At 45.9% G+C, this 15,067-nt stretch overlaps 1 protein-coding gene across 1 annotated transcript in view; it reads left to right on the forward strand.

The window, feature by feature from the left end:
* Nucleotides 1-15,067, forward strand: part of LOC102385061 (pappalysin-2) — a 118,642-nt gene that overhangs the window by 62,471 nt on the left and 41,104 nt on the right. The window contains exons 15-16 of the mRNA XM_006033252.3: nucleotides 1,075-1,288; nucleotides 12,771-12,939. Coding sequence (XP_006033314.1) covers nucleotides 1,075-1,288; nucleotides 12,771-12,939 — 383 coding nt within the window. The remainder of the gene's footprint in view (nucleotides 1-1,074; nucleotides 1,289-12,770; nucleotides 12,940-15,067) is intronic.

A 15,067-nucleotide genomic window follows, 5' to 3' on the forward strand; every position in this document is an offset into this window, starting at 1 on the left:
CCTCTGGCTTCCTTGGTAAAGGAGCTGGCTCATATGCAGAAGTTGCTTCCAGGGTCTGAAATGATTCCTGAGGATGTTAATTCAAGTTTGTTGAACCTAGCAGAGAAAGTCAGGGGGTCCAGTTGATTTCACTGAGCCACTGGGGCAGGAAATTCCCTGATTCTTGTTCTCACTGGAGACAAACTGAGTTCTCTCTACTACATACAGGCTTTACAAGTACACATTTGGTGACTGGGGCTTAGTTGCTTGTTGTGGTAACAGTGCACCAGCCAGAGCAAATTCCTATTTACTTCTTATGCTTTGTACACTATGGAAGGCCAACAGCTGGGTTTTGTCCAACACAGTTATCAGATCAGACAGTGTAAAAAGGTGATGTAAGGATGTATTGTTTTTCCAGTTGCTTTTCTGAATATTCCTATCTATCTGTCATAGGAATGTCTAAAATACCGGTCTCTGCAAAGCACTGACAGAACCCTGATGCATAGCTATGTCATTATTAATTAGTAATAACTAATTGTTATTAATTGCATAACACCCAAAGGCCCCAATTGAGTGTTACTGGCCCATTGCAGTAAATAAACATGTCAACATAACACAGAGATGATTTCTATCGGAGACAGTTTACATCTTAAGCCCAAGACAAGGTACAGATGAAAGATCTGGGAAAGAGCGAGGAAACGATGAGATGACTGGGATGAGCATGGTAAGCAGCAGTTATAACATGCTAGCATCATCAAGTTTTGTTATAAGCATCAGAGCAGAGAGGAGGGTTAAGGGAGTGGAGGTTGAACAAAGTTTGAGGAGCTCATCAAGTTACTTTGCAGAGAGGCTTGCTTCATGCTTTAGGTGTCACTTTATTAACTTACCTCTGGGCTCAAGCAGTCAATTAAAGACTGGACCACATGTCCAGTGAAGTCAGTGGTTTTGTTTCCATAGACTTCACTGGCTTCAGCATCAGGCTCTGAGAACAACTTTTGCAGGTTACCAGGTTTCTAGAGATGCATTTGTTGCCTGTAGCCCTGATGTAGCCATCCTGCATTTTGAGCATGCTCTGCTTCTCTCTCTTGGAGCTAGGAATGAGTCAATGGCTGACCTGCCTTGAGGATGGACTCTGGTCACTCCCAGAAGCCTACTGCAAGCTGGAATGTGATGCTCCTCATGCAGTTGCCAATGCCAAGCTGCTGGTCAGTGGATGCCTGCAAGGGAACCATGATGTGGGTTCTGTCTGCCGCTATAAGTGTAAACCCGGATACCACGTGGCAGGGAGCATGGCAGGCAAACCCAGGAAGTAAGTGTGAAAATTTCCTGTCTCAGCAGTTTTGCCCATGTTTCTCTCATCCCCTTCACATGTGTTTCCTCACTTCTGATGCTTCATTTCTGATGCTTACCATAGCAGTCACCAAAGGGGATATGTTATTTGCACACTGGCTTAGGAGCTTAACTGTGTGCAGTTCACAGATTTTTTTTCCTGGTGTTCATGTGCATGTGCGTGTGCTAACACACACACACACACACACACACACACACACACACACACACACACACACAACACATAAAGAACGCCCCTCCCCCCCAATGAAGCATGTGTATTTGCAACTGAGCTGGTAGAAGCAAGGTGTAATAGCCCGTTGTGCACCCCTTCTGCCCCCCACCCTGCAATGTTGTACAGTTGACCACACTTGTGTAGTCAACATCATCATCATCAGATCTCAGGACCTAAGCATGGTTAGACTGAATTTGCACTTGTATAGGAGACATCAAAGAAGAAGCAAGAATTTCTCTCCACTATACACCCAGCACTGCTAGGGGCATCTGCTCCCAGATACATGCAGTAAACCCAGAAATGCAGTGGTGAAACTGATCTGGGGGCACTGCCAGCGGTTGCTTTCCAGAGTTCTGCCTACATTGTGTTTGAGTGCAGTAATGACATGCAAGTGAATGAAAGCATACTTGAAAGTGGGAGCACCTGGCCCTGGGGATGTGGTGTAGACTTACCGTCAGCGTCTTCCTGAAATCGCTATGGTGATTCCATAGATAATACCTTCCCTCATGGCCACCTATCCTGCATACACTTCACTTGAAATTGTGGTTAGTTCTGTTGAATTCAATGAGACAGTTCACTTGCTTAAAGTTAAGAATGTATGCATGTGTTTGGAGACTCCTGGCTTTCATCAGTACACAGCTAATGATCTAGCCTGAAAAATTGTGAGGTTGAAGTGGTTGTCTTTCACATGAGTAGTAAACACTCGATTTTGAACATTTGTGGTCATGAAAGATCATGTAGTGGTTTTCCTTGGAGATGGCAGGTTCATCCTCATATCCTAGTTAAATTTCAACTCAGACAGTTGTATGTCCTTTTGGGAAAATATTCTCCAGAGTGGGAGAAGGTAGTGGTGATTCAGTGGCACTGATCTCTGGACTAGACCACTACCATGATGCTAGAGGGTTCTGCAGTGTCTTTTTGTGTGGCATCATCAGCTGAAGTCCTTGCCAGTTCTAGTCACTGAAGACTTCAAGGCAGCTTTTGTATTCTCCTCAGTTTCAAATCAGGTAAGTACTCTCTAATTGCTTAATTTCCTGTCCAGTTTAAATTGAATGTAACTTTCATCTTCCCTTCCCCCTCTTACTTAGATAACAGTGTTTCTGTGCACTGTGAATAGTGGCCATATTTACCACCCTATAGTGGATGAATTGGTTCTTGTACACACTTTACAAAGTGCTAGTAAGAGGCCTCAGACTGCGAGGAGCTAGACTAAAGTGCAATCAGTATGATAAGGAGTAATTGCTTACAAACCACTTTGCATACCATGTGATTTAGACCTGGCTTTCTCAAGATGCAATTTGATTAATGTTATTGTTAATTTTAGATATTATCATCATCATCATCACCATCATTACACCTAGAAGCTCAGGTCACAGACCAGAGTCCTATTGTACTAGATGCTGTATAAACACAGAACAAAAACATGGGCCCTTTGTTACCATTAACATAAATGAATATATTGAGGTCCTCATCTACACTCCATTAATGTCAATAGGATCCCTTACTTGTATGATTATGTCTTGGTTTATGAATCAGTGTTGGAAGCACCTCAAGTGTCATCTAGAGGTTACTAATTCATTAATCAGTCATACCTCTTAGCCATCTGCAATCAGTATAACATGTTGCCTTATACCCACAATATAAACTGCTCAGACCTGCTTATCTATTAACAGTACATGCTGTATGCTCCCATAAAAGCACTGACTGTAGCTGTTAAGGAGCTTTCCTAGCATTATGTCAAGACTCTTCTTGAATTATGAGATGAGCTGGGTGGAGGGCACCAAACTTAACTGGTTGTAGTGATAGTGAGGAGTGAAGGGGCTTGGGGCCCAGGGAAGGCCCCTAGGTATTCTGATGGCTGGATGGCAGTGTTGGGTCTCAGTGTAACTCACTAGAATGAGGCTTTGAGCATCTGAAGGTTTTGCAAACCTATTGAGCTCTCTTTGCAACGTAAGTTTGAGTGGCCACTCATTTCATACTAGCAGGACCTGGGCAGAGCATATTGCAGTGCAGGTCTGCCCCTCTAGCTCTTGCCATGCCCCTTCCACAGTCTGGATCTCTTGTCCCTTGCAGGACCTGGGTGGGCTGGCCACAGTGTGATCATCACTACACACAAGGACTTTAGTGAGGGTCCTTCTATTTTCAAGGTGATTCATTTTAAATGAAAGTTGTTGTGTTAACTGTAGATCTGGGCTTGTACAAATAGGTGGTCTTTAGGTGCTGTATTGTTGTGTTTATGCATTTGGTAGATCTTGTTCTTTCTGTAATCCATTTTCACTGTTTTATTTATATAAGACTATAGCACTAAAAGCCCCCAATCAGGATCTGGGGCATGACTATGCTAGGCACTGTACATACACATTAAGAGTCTCTTCCCCAAACAGGTTATCATCTAGGGTGCAGACAGAAGTGACATTGTTCATGAGATCTGGCCCCTGAAAATGCCTTACAGCCATGACCTGACGCACACATGCACAGGTGCAGAGCACTTCTAAAATGGCCAGCCATGCAAAAAATTAACCCTCTTCTAATCAGGTAATAGATTATGGCACTGTGTTTTAGAGCATCTTTGGGAACTTGTGTTCCCTCAAGGATTAATTTTCACTTAGGGGCAGATCTGTCAGTGGAGGAGTGAAGGGAGCAGCAGCAGCTGTGGGGCTGCTATGCCCAGCCTGGGCTGGAGAGGGGAAGGGGGTAGAACAGAGCCCCCACACCTGGGAAGCCCAGCCCCAGCTCCCTCCAGTACCCCTGTGGGGGGCCTCAAGGCAATTTCTCCCCCCCCAGCTCAGGTCCAGCATAGCACTCCTGCAGCTGCTGCTGCCCCCTAAATTCTCTCTCCGCTGACAACCCCAGACTGGGAGTGGGGGACAGGGCTGGAAAGAGGGATGGTCCTGGCCTGCGCCCCTGCCTGCTGGCCAAAAGGGCTGGTGCAGGTAGGCTCAATTCCCCTCTGACCCAACAAGCAAACTTCTGTTGGGTTAGGGGGTGCTCTCACTCATAATGTTTTCTGTAAAGCGCCATGAGTTAGAGCAGGGCCTTGAATGTCTGTCAGTTCCCTTAAAGAGACAATTGATCAGGCCGACAAATGAAGCACTATAGTTTTAAAGATTTTCAGGAGTCTAGAGATACAGATATGTACTTGATGATCAGCTCTAGGCCCCTACATACTTTTAGCATTCTGGCCTGAAGTGACTTAACCAAGGTTATACAAAGGGACCTGTGATATGCTCCCTTCAAACCCTACTTCTTCCCTTCCTCCAACCAATTACCCATCCCATTTTTCTGAACTCCACTGTTTTGTCACTTACTGTCTCAGACTTGGATAGTGCTCCAGTTGCGTTGTAATTCCCTCCGCTCTGTTTGTTTGTTTATAATTGATTTTTACTGGTGGGAATGCAATTACACAAAAATTTGTTTTTAAATATGTACACAAATTCTTTCTCCTAATCTCCTTATTATGTCTCCTTGAATTCCCTAACGAAACTGCTATGGCTGATTACCCTAAGGTCGAATGTAATTAGGTAATAATGATGCTGTGTATAGATAGAATTGCTGTGTGCAGAGTGTGGGGGGGGGGGGGGTACAGGTTGCAATGCCAGTGTTCATTTAGCATTTCCCAGTGTTAGTACATTTCCCTTCTAATAATAATGACATATGAACCCTGATGACCTTAATTTTCATAGATATTAGGCCTGGAAAGGACCTTGCGAGATCATCTGGTCCAGCCCCCTGCCCAAAGGTCAGGAAGTCAGCTGCAGTCAGATGACCCCCAACAAGTTAATCATCCAAACGCCTAAAGAGTTTCCAGTGCTGCTAACACTGGTGCCAGTAAACAGCTGTTATCCACATTAAGAGTCCTGTAGTAGAAAGGCCTCCAGCTACCAACATCATTTCAGCACTACACTATCAGATGAGTCTGACTGACTAACTGCAAGAAGTCGGGGAGGGGTTGATGATACTTTGTATTGGGGCAACTGTATGGTTGGGATGGATGTTAGACAAGCTTCTGGGAAGCCATACAGTCAGTCCAGTAAAAGATATCACCAAAAAAAACCTGGCTTCCTGGATATTTCCTGGACCATCTTGGCTACAATAACAATATGACCCAGTTACATATCTGATTGACCAGGCATTTAAAAAAAAATGCCATGGCTATAAGACCCTACACAAGCACTTGCACCTTTAGGCTATGTCTGCCCTTCTCTCTGTAGTGTTGTACAGAGTACCACAAGCAGTGTACCTACATGAATGTACTGCCCTTAATTATATATTCTACTTAATTATATACTCAACTTAATTATATACTGTACTTAATTATATATTCTACTCTTAGTAGGGCTAACTAACCTGGTGGAGCACTCCTCTGAGGCAGCTATGCTGCTCCTGATATTCAAGATAGCTTGGGAATCTCTTCAGGGCTTGACCATGTGATGTGTAGATATGCCCTCATTTACAACAGTTCATCTGTAGCATAGGGGAAGTTGTTAGAAAATGCCTGTACTATACCAGCCTGCCTCCTCCTTCTCGCTGCCAAGAGCCTGCTCAAAAGAAGTGAACTTTACCAGAATGCTGTGGAGGCCTCCAGATTAAGAGAATGAATGAGCTGCAGGCAGAAGCCCTCTGCCCCATTCCTGTAGAGCTCTAATGGAGGGCCCAGTCCCAGTGCCATCCCAGCCACCATGGTAGATTATTGTGAGGAGTGCAGATGCTCAGAAACTGGACCCCCCACCATGCAGGGCTTCATAGGTTTTAACAAAAATTCTGGAAGACAGTGAGTAGTCAGTGCAGAACATGGGTCAGGAGGTTTGTGCGTGTCCAGCAGCCTGTCCCACCAAGGAGGAGGCTAGTCCCATCCTGCATTAGCTATTGCTTCCAAACCAGCATGAATGAGTACACTCCCTGGTGACCAGTTGAGGAGATAGGAGGCCGACTGTTTCTTAAGGGAGTTTTGCTATAGCTTTGAGGGGTAGTGACCCTTGCCTTTGGCCTGGAAACAGCAGGGTCTGGAGTGACTTCTTGTATAACTGAATTCCCAACTGTTGCTCAGAAATTCATTTCAGTGGGAGGCTTCATGGTCAGTAAGTTGTATTCACTAGGGGTGGGATTTTTCAAGGCTGCGTAGGGGAATAAAATTAATGGGAACAAGGCATCCTTTAGGTTGCTTTGAAAGTCTCAGCCTACATTCCTTTTGGCATCTGTCTGCCTCAAATCCCTGTTGCTTCCTCTCCTCCTCAAAGAGAAAACCTCAGAAGTATCTCCTTAATGTCCAATGAGGTAGACATAAGATACATAAGAGGCTGAACAGCAGACAGGTAGGTGAAAATTTGAGGCTGGGAGCCTTCCAGCACTAGCCAAAGAATATTTTGCACTTTACCCTCTCACTAAAATCAAAACATCCATGAGACACTTGATGAAATCAATCTTGTCATGACCTGCACGTCTTCCAGTGAGATGTCTGATCTATCCACCATCTCACCTGGTCCAAATACTACTGTGGATTGAAGCAGACCATGGAAGAGGAAAAAAGGGGGATGTGGGGAAAATGAAATGGAAAGAGTCAGCAGGATGGGGGCTGGAAGCACTTGAAAAAGGTCACCCGGGGTAGACGAGGACAAGAGAGTGCAGGAGGGTATCCAGCCATCATACATTAAATGGAGGGCCAGGATACAGGATTTCTCTTTCAAGCTGTAGACTGACCATCCCAGATAAAAATGCAAACAGACATCTTTCTAACAGAGCCATAAAACAGGGGAAAGAAAACACAGGCTGCCAAATGGACTCCAACTTAATTTACACCTCTAATGCCACTGATAAAGATTTACAGATTTGGAGTTGGTTGTTTCTTGCCCTCTGTGGTTACACAACAAAAGGGAGGCAGAAACCTGACATCCTGGCTTTGCTTCTATTTAGTTTCCCAACAAGTACCCTCTCTCCTTCTCTTCTCAACTTCAGAATCCTTGAATCTCCTGCTGCTGGCGGATAATATGAGCTGTGGGGTAATTTATTGAAGTCCCTCTTGGCCATCTTACAGCAGATCCTCTGCTCCAAGTCCTGGCCACTCTAATACGCGCCTGGGAGCTGGCCAAGCTCCCTGCTGCACAGTTTGTGGAGTTTGAGAGACTGACATTCATGCCTTCACATCAAACACAGCTCTTGCAGGCCTCATAAGTCTTCCCAGCAGCCTTCACATTCTGCCCATTAAATGTCTGATTGAAAAACTTGACTTTCCCTTTTCTTTTCTTTTTTTAACTATATTTTACTATGGCTTCTGGCTCCCGTGCTAATCCTAAATAAATGTTGCTCTCCCTCATCAGAAGAAATCAGTGTGTCTGTATTCCACTGTTCAGAGCAACTACAGGTTTTTAAAAGGGCCAGCTCCCCTCACCTCGACATTCGCCTCCCAGTGCCTCTCTGTAAACTGGCTCCTTAGCATGCTTGTGTCAGCAGCACAGCTGCCACCCTCTACCTTGGGGTCAGGTAAGGACAAGTAGCCAGGAGTGGGGAATTGGCTGTGGGTGGGCACCTGGAGACATGAGTTACTGTTGAGGGTCCAGAGGATGTGCAGTGTGTGTGGTGGGGCAAGGAAGGAGGGGCTGGCAATGGAGCACCTCCAGTGCCAAATGCTCTCAGACTCCTGGAATATTCCACTGAGGGAGGTCAGCTTGCTCTGTGATAAGACTGGTTCAGTAAGCCAGAGCAGAATACAAGGCAGGCCCAAAAAAGAGACAGCTGCAGCATTTGCAGTATGGGCAGCAAGCTGCACTCCCTTCCCTAGTTACTTCTGACAAAGTGAGATTTTCCCTTGCGTGGCTTGGGCAGGATGGCAGGGAGCCGGAGGCCTAGATGTGTTAATTCCAGCACCACATCAAAGTAAAAAGCCGTGTGAAAGCTAAGGATCTTGCAAACCACACTGTGCACCTGTGCAAACTGAGCATTCCTTAGATAGGCCAGAAGCTCCGGGCCCCTTCCCTGCTACAGCTCTCTTCTCTGGGAGTTGCATTGCTTTCAGATAAGTGCCTCCCATTCATTTCTGAAGAGCAACAGTGACATACAGTGGCTAGATCATTTATTCCCAAGGGACTTTTTGGTAAGAGTATGTATATGACTGTCAACATCTTAATAGGATGTTTGTTGTTTAAAGCATATTGCTTCATGACTGGGATTTTTCATACCAGTGCAACTACATCTGTGTAGTGACACCAGGGCAAAGTCCCAGTGTAAGTGTGCTGGACTGGCGTAAGAGAGGGACTTGCCTTGCTGTGATTTACACTGGTAAATTCCACCATGCTTTGAGTGCAACCACAGTGAAGCAGCCGAACTGGAGCAAAGAGCTGTAGTTGAGAAAAGTTTTTCAGTGCAAACTAGATTGTCACCCTTTACCACATTGTTCCAGCTTTAAAACTCTGAACTTCTGAAGGTTGTTGCCAGGCAGTTGACCCCCAAGATTTCAGTTTTGTGCAAATAGAGAATCAAAGCAAACCAAGCAAAAGCTAATGTTAAGTAGGATGTCTCAGCAGGGTAATGAATACAACTTCAGTCTAGAACAAAAACAATTAAATCAGTGATGCATTTAAGCCACAAAAGTTCACATCCAAATCTAGGTTTCCCCAAAGTTTGTGTGGTTTCAGATCCATTCTGTTGATTCAGGCCTGCTGCTGATATATTTACTTCCCTTGTATTGTTTGCAGCTCAGATACTTGTAGTATGCTACATAAGCTGGTCAGCAGGGTGGTCTTCTGAATAAAACACTGGTCTGTTTTAAACCGTGATGGTGCCACTGACCTTCTGGGTGACCTTGTGCAGGTCACTTCTGCCTTGCTCTACCTCCCTGCCTTTGCCTTATCTATTTGGATTGTAAGTTCTCCAGGGCAGGAGAGATCCCTCCATGTGTTTGTACAGTGTCTTGCACAACGCATCGTTGAATGTGAAACTCCATGAACTTCTCAAATATAATGGAATATAGAAAGTGTAACCAACTAGAAACTGTCCCAGCTGAGTGAAATGCAAAAAAGAAAACAAAGGAGTGTAAATCACAGAAAGGCAATGGTTTCAGTTTTAATCTTGAATTTAAGAGAATCATGCTGACAGTTTCCCTTAAATAAAGTGATCCCTTCTTAGCTTTGGTCTGAGACATGTCCATTTGTAGCCCTATAAGTACTAAAATAATTAGAATACCAGTGCGGGTATACACACATAGGTAGCACCCTGGCTGGAGTGCTACAATATCCCTGCAAAGACATGCTCTCCAACCAGGGGGCAATAGGAGGCTGTTCCTTTGCTTCCCCCTACCTGTAAGAGATCTTATCAGTGATCCCAATCACTGACAGCCTGCTCTCTCCCCTGATGGGAAAGGGAACTGGGAAGGCTGTGAGCCTCTCCTGGACAGCACCAGCTGCCTGATGCCTCCCCACTCTCCCCGGAGGCTAATGAGAGAGCCGCTGCTGCCCTCCAGTGTCCCATCGGCAAGTGGCAGGCTTCTATCCAGCTGCTGCTGGGATGCCACTTGTCCTGGGGCCCCGGCAGCAACAGTAGCCTTCTCTGTTGCCTCTGCCAGAGGGGTAGCAGCTGTCCTTGCTGACCCTGTGGCACAAGCAGCCCTTTCTGTCTCTGCTGCAATGGGAGCAGCAGCATGTTTTGCTGTGGAAAAGAGAGCTGCAGATCCATGTCCTAGCTGGGCGGCAGCTGTGCTTCCTGGTGGGCTGTCAGGAGCCAGATGCTCTCTGTCCCTCTCCTTTGGACAATAATATAAGGAGGGGCAGGTGAGAGGCACCTGCCCTGAGCACCAAGTTGGCACTGGAATTGCCCCCACTCCTGCAGAGACCATGCCCCAGCAGCATTCCTATGCAGGGAACTCCAAAACAGACCCTGGTTGCTGTTGCGTTAGTTTAAGAGCAACAGAGCTGAATCAGGCAGAGCACACGTGGACTAGTTAGAAGTTCCCAGCTGGGTAAGGCTGGTGCCCCCATCCTTGCTCTCAGACCTGTGCCCTTCCCACTTTTGGAACCTGTGTCCCCTGCTCAGACCCCTGTGCCCACCCCCGCTCTCCTGCAAAGTTTGCCTTGGGTGCCTGCTCAGCTTGTTATGCCGCTGCCCTTGGAGCACTATGGGAGGCCGGGGGACCAGAGATTCTGTCGTGCTACGTGTAAGCGTTCAGATGTTACATGTGGTGCTACCAAGTGTAATGCTACAGAGAAGTTCCTGTTTGAAACAGGAGCATTTTAGTGGTGAGTCCTCCATTTTGGTGGCTCCACAGACACATGAACATAGGCACCCTTGCATATATAGTGCTAGAAATGTAACGTGTTTAAGGCTGTAATCATATAGCATTAATTTACACCACAATCCACTTTTGTTCCCGCTCCACCCACACACCAACCACTGGGGCCTCCTGGAAGTCCTATGATAAAAGCATAGGGCTGAGTTGTAGTGGTTAATTGACTCCACATGAAACATTTTGCATGAAGCATGCAGAGGGTGCCAGACTGCCCTCGTCTTTCCTTAATTTTTTGCCAGTGTCAAACCATCATTGGTCAGTGGAAAACTTCTCTTACTGATATAGCCTAATGCCATAAAGATTTAGTGTGCTGCCCAGGGCAAGGCAACTTGAATGTGCCTCCAAAATAGCCATGTCAGTAGTAGTATGCCGGCACACTGTTGGCTTGTACAGCTTTGTAGTGTAGACCGGCTCTTGCTCTGCTGTTGGGGCAATTTCCTTTACCGGAGCAGGGTTATGAGAAGTTAATCCAACCCTTTGCCTCCTAGCCTTATTTCAACAATGAAGGCAGAGTTGTTCCTTTGCTTACCAGATTCTGAACATATTTAGAGGTGGGCAGGATTTGGGTGTATCTGCCCAATAAATGTTTAGCAGTGGCTTCCTAGGTTTGTTTAGCAGTGGCTTCCTAGGTTTCTGCCTATTGATAGTAGAGATAGGAGAAGTGAATTAAAGAAAGATGGTTCCTGGAGAATCGTACTAGATAGGTTAAAATCACAAGAGCTATGGATCTTCATTCATGAAGACGTAGGTGTTGATCAGAAGCTGGAGTCTCCAAGAAGTGTCTCCAAACTCAAAAAGTACCTCTCATTTGTTCCCCATGTGTGATGGCTATGACATATAGATCATTGCCAGGGATCAGATTCTGGAATAAGTGAGCCTCTCTTTTGTATTTTTTTAACTCTTTCATTACTTCTTTGCAAGGTTTTCTTGTCTTAGCAGCACACAAGACAATGTTAATCTGTTCTGGCATGACAGTTCCTCTACCAGAAAGGGATTGACAGCTTTGAATGGAGTGAAGAGTTTGAAGAGTGGATAGGGGGAGGAATTGTTTAGGGTGGCATGACAAGGACTAATCATGGAGCTGGAATCAACAATTGATGAGGCTCCTTCTAGTCCCATATTCCCATGAAGGGGATGAAGTTAAGGGAAGGAAAATGTCAGCTGTGGAAGGTTAGTGAGATAGATTAAACAGGCATTATCTCCCCAGAGAGAAAGCATCACTACTTGGGACAGGTAAGCCTAAACTGGACAAAGCACTATGAAATGTGCAAAAGGGACTAGAGCTAGAAAGAGTAAAGGTGCAGGAGCTACAAGTTTGGGGCCCTGAGTCAGCCAAAGGCTGACATGAGAAATGAATGAGACCTGAGCAGATTCTGAACACTAAGCAGGTGGTTAAATGTGGCTGAATGGGAACAGATTTCAATACATGCTTAATTGAGTTGTTCAGGTGTGGTTTAAATATATAAGATACAGATTCAGAGAATTCATTAAGCTTAACTTTAAGCATATGCTCATGCCTCATTCAGGTCCATGGGATATAAAGGCATTGCTGAAATGAGGCTTTTGATGTCTTTATTCTTTGATTCTGTCCTCAGGGAAAGATGCTCTGAAGGCTGTGCTATGCATTTTTAATGATCATTTGCATGCTTATGAAAAGGGCTGCCTAAAATTGCCCCACATTTGTATTTCTAGAGGGTGTTACTGTTGTCACTCCTCCCCGCTCCATTTCCTTCTCCTGCTCCTTTTTGGCCTTGTGCTGCCTGATAATCAGCATGTGTTGTGGGTCTGAATTCAGTTTCCATCCAAGATCTCAATTTGATCTTCCTTTAGGGAAGTCTTAACCTGAAGCCACAGAAGTAATTGCCCTTAATAACTGAGGCCTTCCACTTGGTTGCTCAGGGATGTCTTCTCACGTGCACAGTTCAGTAACTATCTTGTGTGCATGTTTCCCAGGAAGTTCCTGAAGATTCAGTGCCTGGAAAGTGGAGTCTGGGAGGAAGGCACCTGCGTTCCTGTGCTGTGTGAACCACCCCCTCCTGTTTTTGAGGGGATGTACGACTGTACCAATGGTTTTGAGCTGGACAGCCAATGTGTGCTCAACTGCAACCCCCAGAGTAAAAGGGTAAGAATGACTTCTTTAATAAGTAGCACAGAAGCAAAACAAGCCAACTCCAGGGCACCCTGGTATTGCCATGGCATGGCCTGAAGACAGTGTATTTGCCTAATGAGACTTAGTGCAAAGGATACCCCCATGCAGCTCTGAATTTATTTGCTGAAATACAACTTCACAGTATTCTGGTTGCATTCATCAGCTTGGGTGGGATTTACTTGGGAGTCAGGCAGAGAAATTTTCACTGAAGCCTTTCAAGTTGGAAGAGCATTCTTTTGCTATCCCCTTAGTAGGACTTGGGACCCCCGCCTTGTAAACACTGAGCCACATGCTTAAATATACATCCACAAGTAATACCTCTGGCTTCAATGGGATAATTCTTGTGTCAAAACTAAAGTGGAGGAGCTAGCTTGTGAGTGGAGCTAACATGATGAGGGACCTGAAAAAGGTCCTGATCAACAGAGCACTTCAGTTTGAAAGGGATTTAAGTATGTGCATAAAATTAAGCACATTAAGTGTTTTGCTGAACTGTGAACTAGATTTGTTTGTTCAGTCTGAACTCCTGAGAATTCAAGACAATCTTGACTGACTCAGGTTCCTGCATTTGAAACCAAGTCTCTCTCAACACTTTTACTGGCCCACCAGCCCCAGATCCTTTTGCTGTAGAAGGTGAATATGGATTAAAATACAGAGCTGTACCAGATCTGAATGTTAGTACTGCTTTTTGATTTATCATGCTGTTTGGCACATGAGCTAAGGAAGAAAACTGCTCTTCTCCTGGCTGGGCTGTTGAAGACCATTTTAGTTTAGTAACACTGAAATAGTGTGTGCGCACGTGTGTGTGTGTGTGTGCGTGCATGCACACAGCAAGTGTTACTGGGTCAAGGACAATGACGGGGGGCATTTTGGCTCACAGCTTGTCTCTTTCTCTGTTCTAGTGAAAACGTTCCAACCCAAACTGAGCCCCACACCTCACCTGGCCTTGGCACGATGATCTGAAAGCTGCTTTAAATAGTTCAGTGTAAAATAATTCAACAAGCTCAACTTCAACACTATTTTTAGCAAATGAATTTTAGTCTCTAGTCTCTATTCTGTTCACAAACTACCTGTAAACTTTTTGTAGTCTTCTAAAGATCTGTTCAGTCCTCAAAATGATTTGGCAGATAGTTTCCTATGTGAAGAAGGTATCACTTAAAAGTTTATATGCAGATTAGTCTAGTGATTGAGGAATTAGCCTTGTGTTTGAGAGAACTGGGGTCAGTCCCTAACTCTGCCACAGACTTCCTACTATGGGTTAAGGGCGGGATGGGTGAAGTCTGGCTTGTGGGCCAGATGAGGCCCGCAGCAGACTCCATTTCCCAGCACCCCTGCCTGCATCGCTGTGGCCAGGCTCCATGGAGACCCCAGCAGTGGCAGCAGGGCCGGACACAGACATGGGTCAAGTGGGCGGCTGCCCAGGGCCTGGACAAAAAGAGAGCCTGAGAATGGTAATTTTTTTTTCCTTGTCCAATTATTATTATTATTATTATTATTATTATCATTATCTCAGGCAAAACAAGGCCCAACAGTAAAAATTCACCCAGGAGTCTAGGTACGGTGCTGAGCAGCAGCACCGTGACAGCGCAGGGCCAGGGTTTCCATGGAGACCAGACCCAGCAGCACTGGCAGGGCACGCAGCTGGGCAGGGAGCCACTCCGGGACTGGGATCTTGCAGTGGTGACAGCATGGTCTGAAACTGGGGCAGAGCTGTGATCTGCTGCCCACATGCACCTGCCCGGAGTATGCAGGCAGTGGATCACGGCTCTGCCCCAGCTCACCACGGCAAGATCCCAGCCCCGGCTGCGGAGCCCCTCCCCGGCCAGTCACATACCCTGCCAGTGTTGCTGGGGCTGGTCTCCATGGAAACCCTGGCCCTGCGATGTCACTGCACTGCTGCTGCTGGGGTCTCCATGGAACCTAGCTGCAGTGACACGGGCAGGGCCTGCTGGGAAATGGAGTCTGGCCACCACCTGGGTCTACCTTTTGCCCACCCCTGGATTAGGGGCTTAAAACGGGTGCAAGAGAAATGTGATTGCAAATCTTCCATGAATACTTGTTTGCCATGCCTTCTGATGATGTTATTGCAAAGGAAAGGCTTGCC

The sequence above is a fragment of the Alligator sinensis genome, unplaced genomic scaffold, assembly GCF_000455745.1.
Source record: "Alligator sinensis unplaced genomic scaffold, ASM45574v1 scaffold899_1, whole genome shotgun sequence".
Classification (NCBI taxonomy): domain Eukaryota; kingdom Metazoa; phylum Chordata; order Crocodylia; family Alligatoridae; genus Alligator; species Alligator sinensis.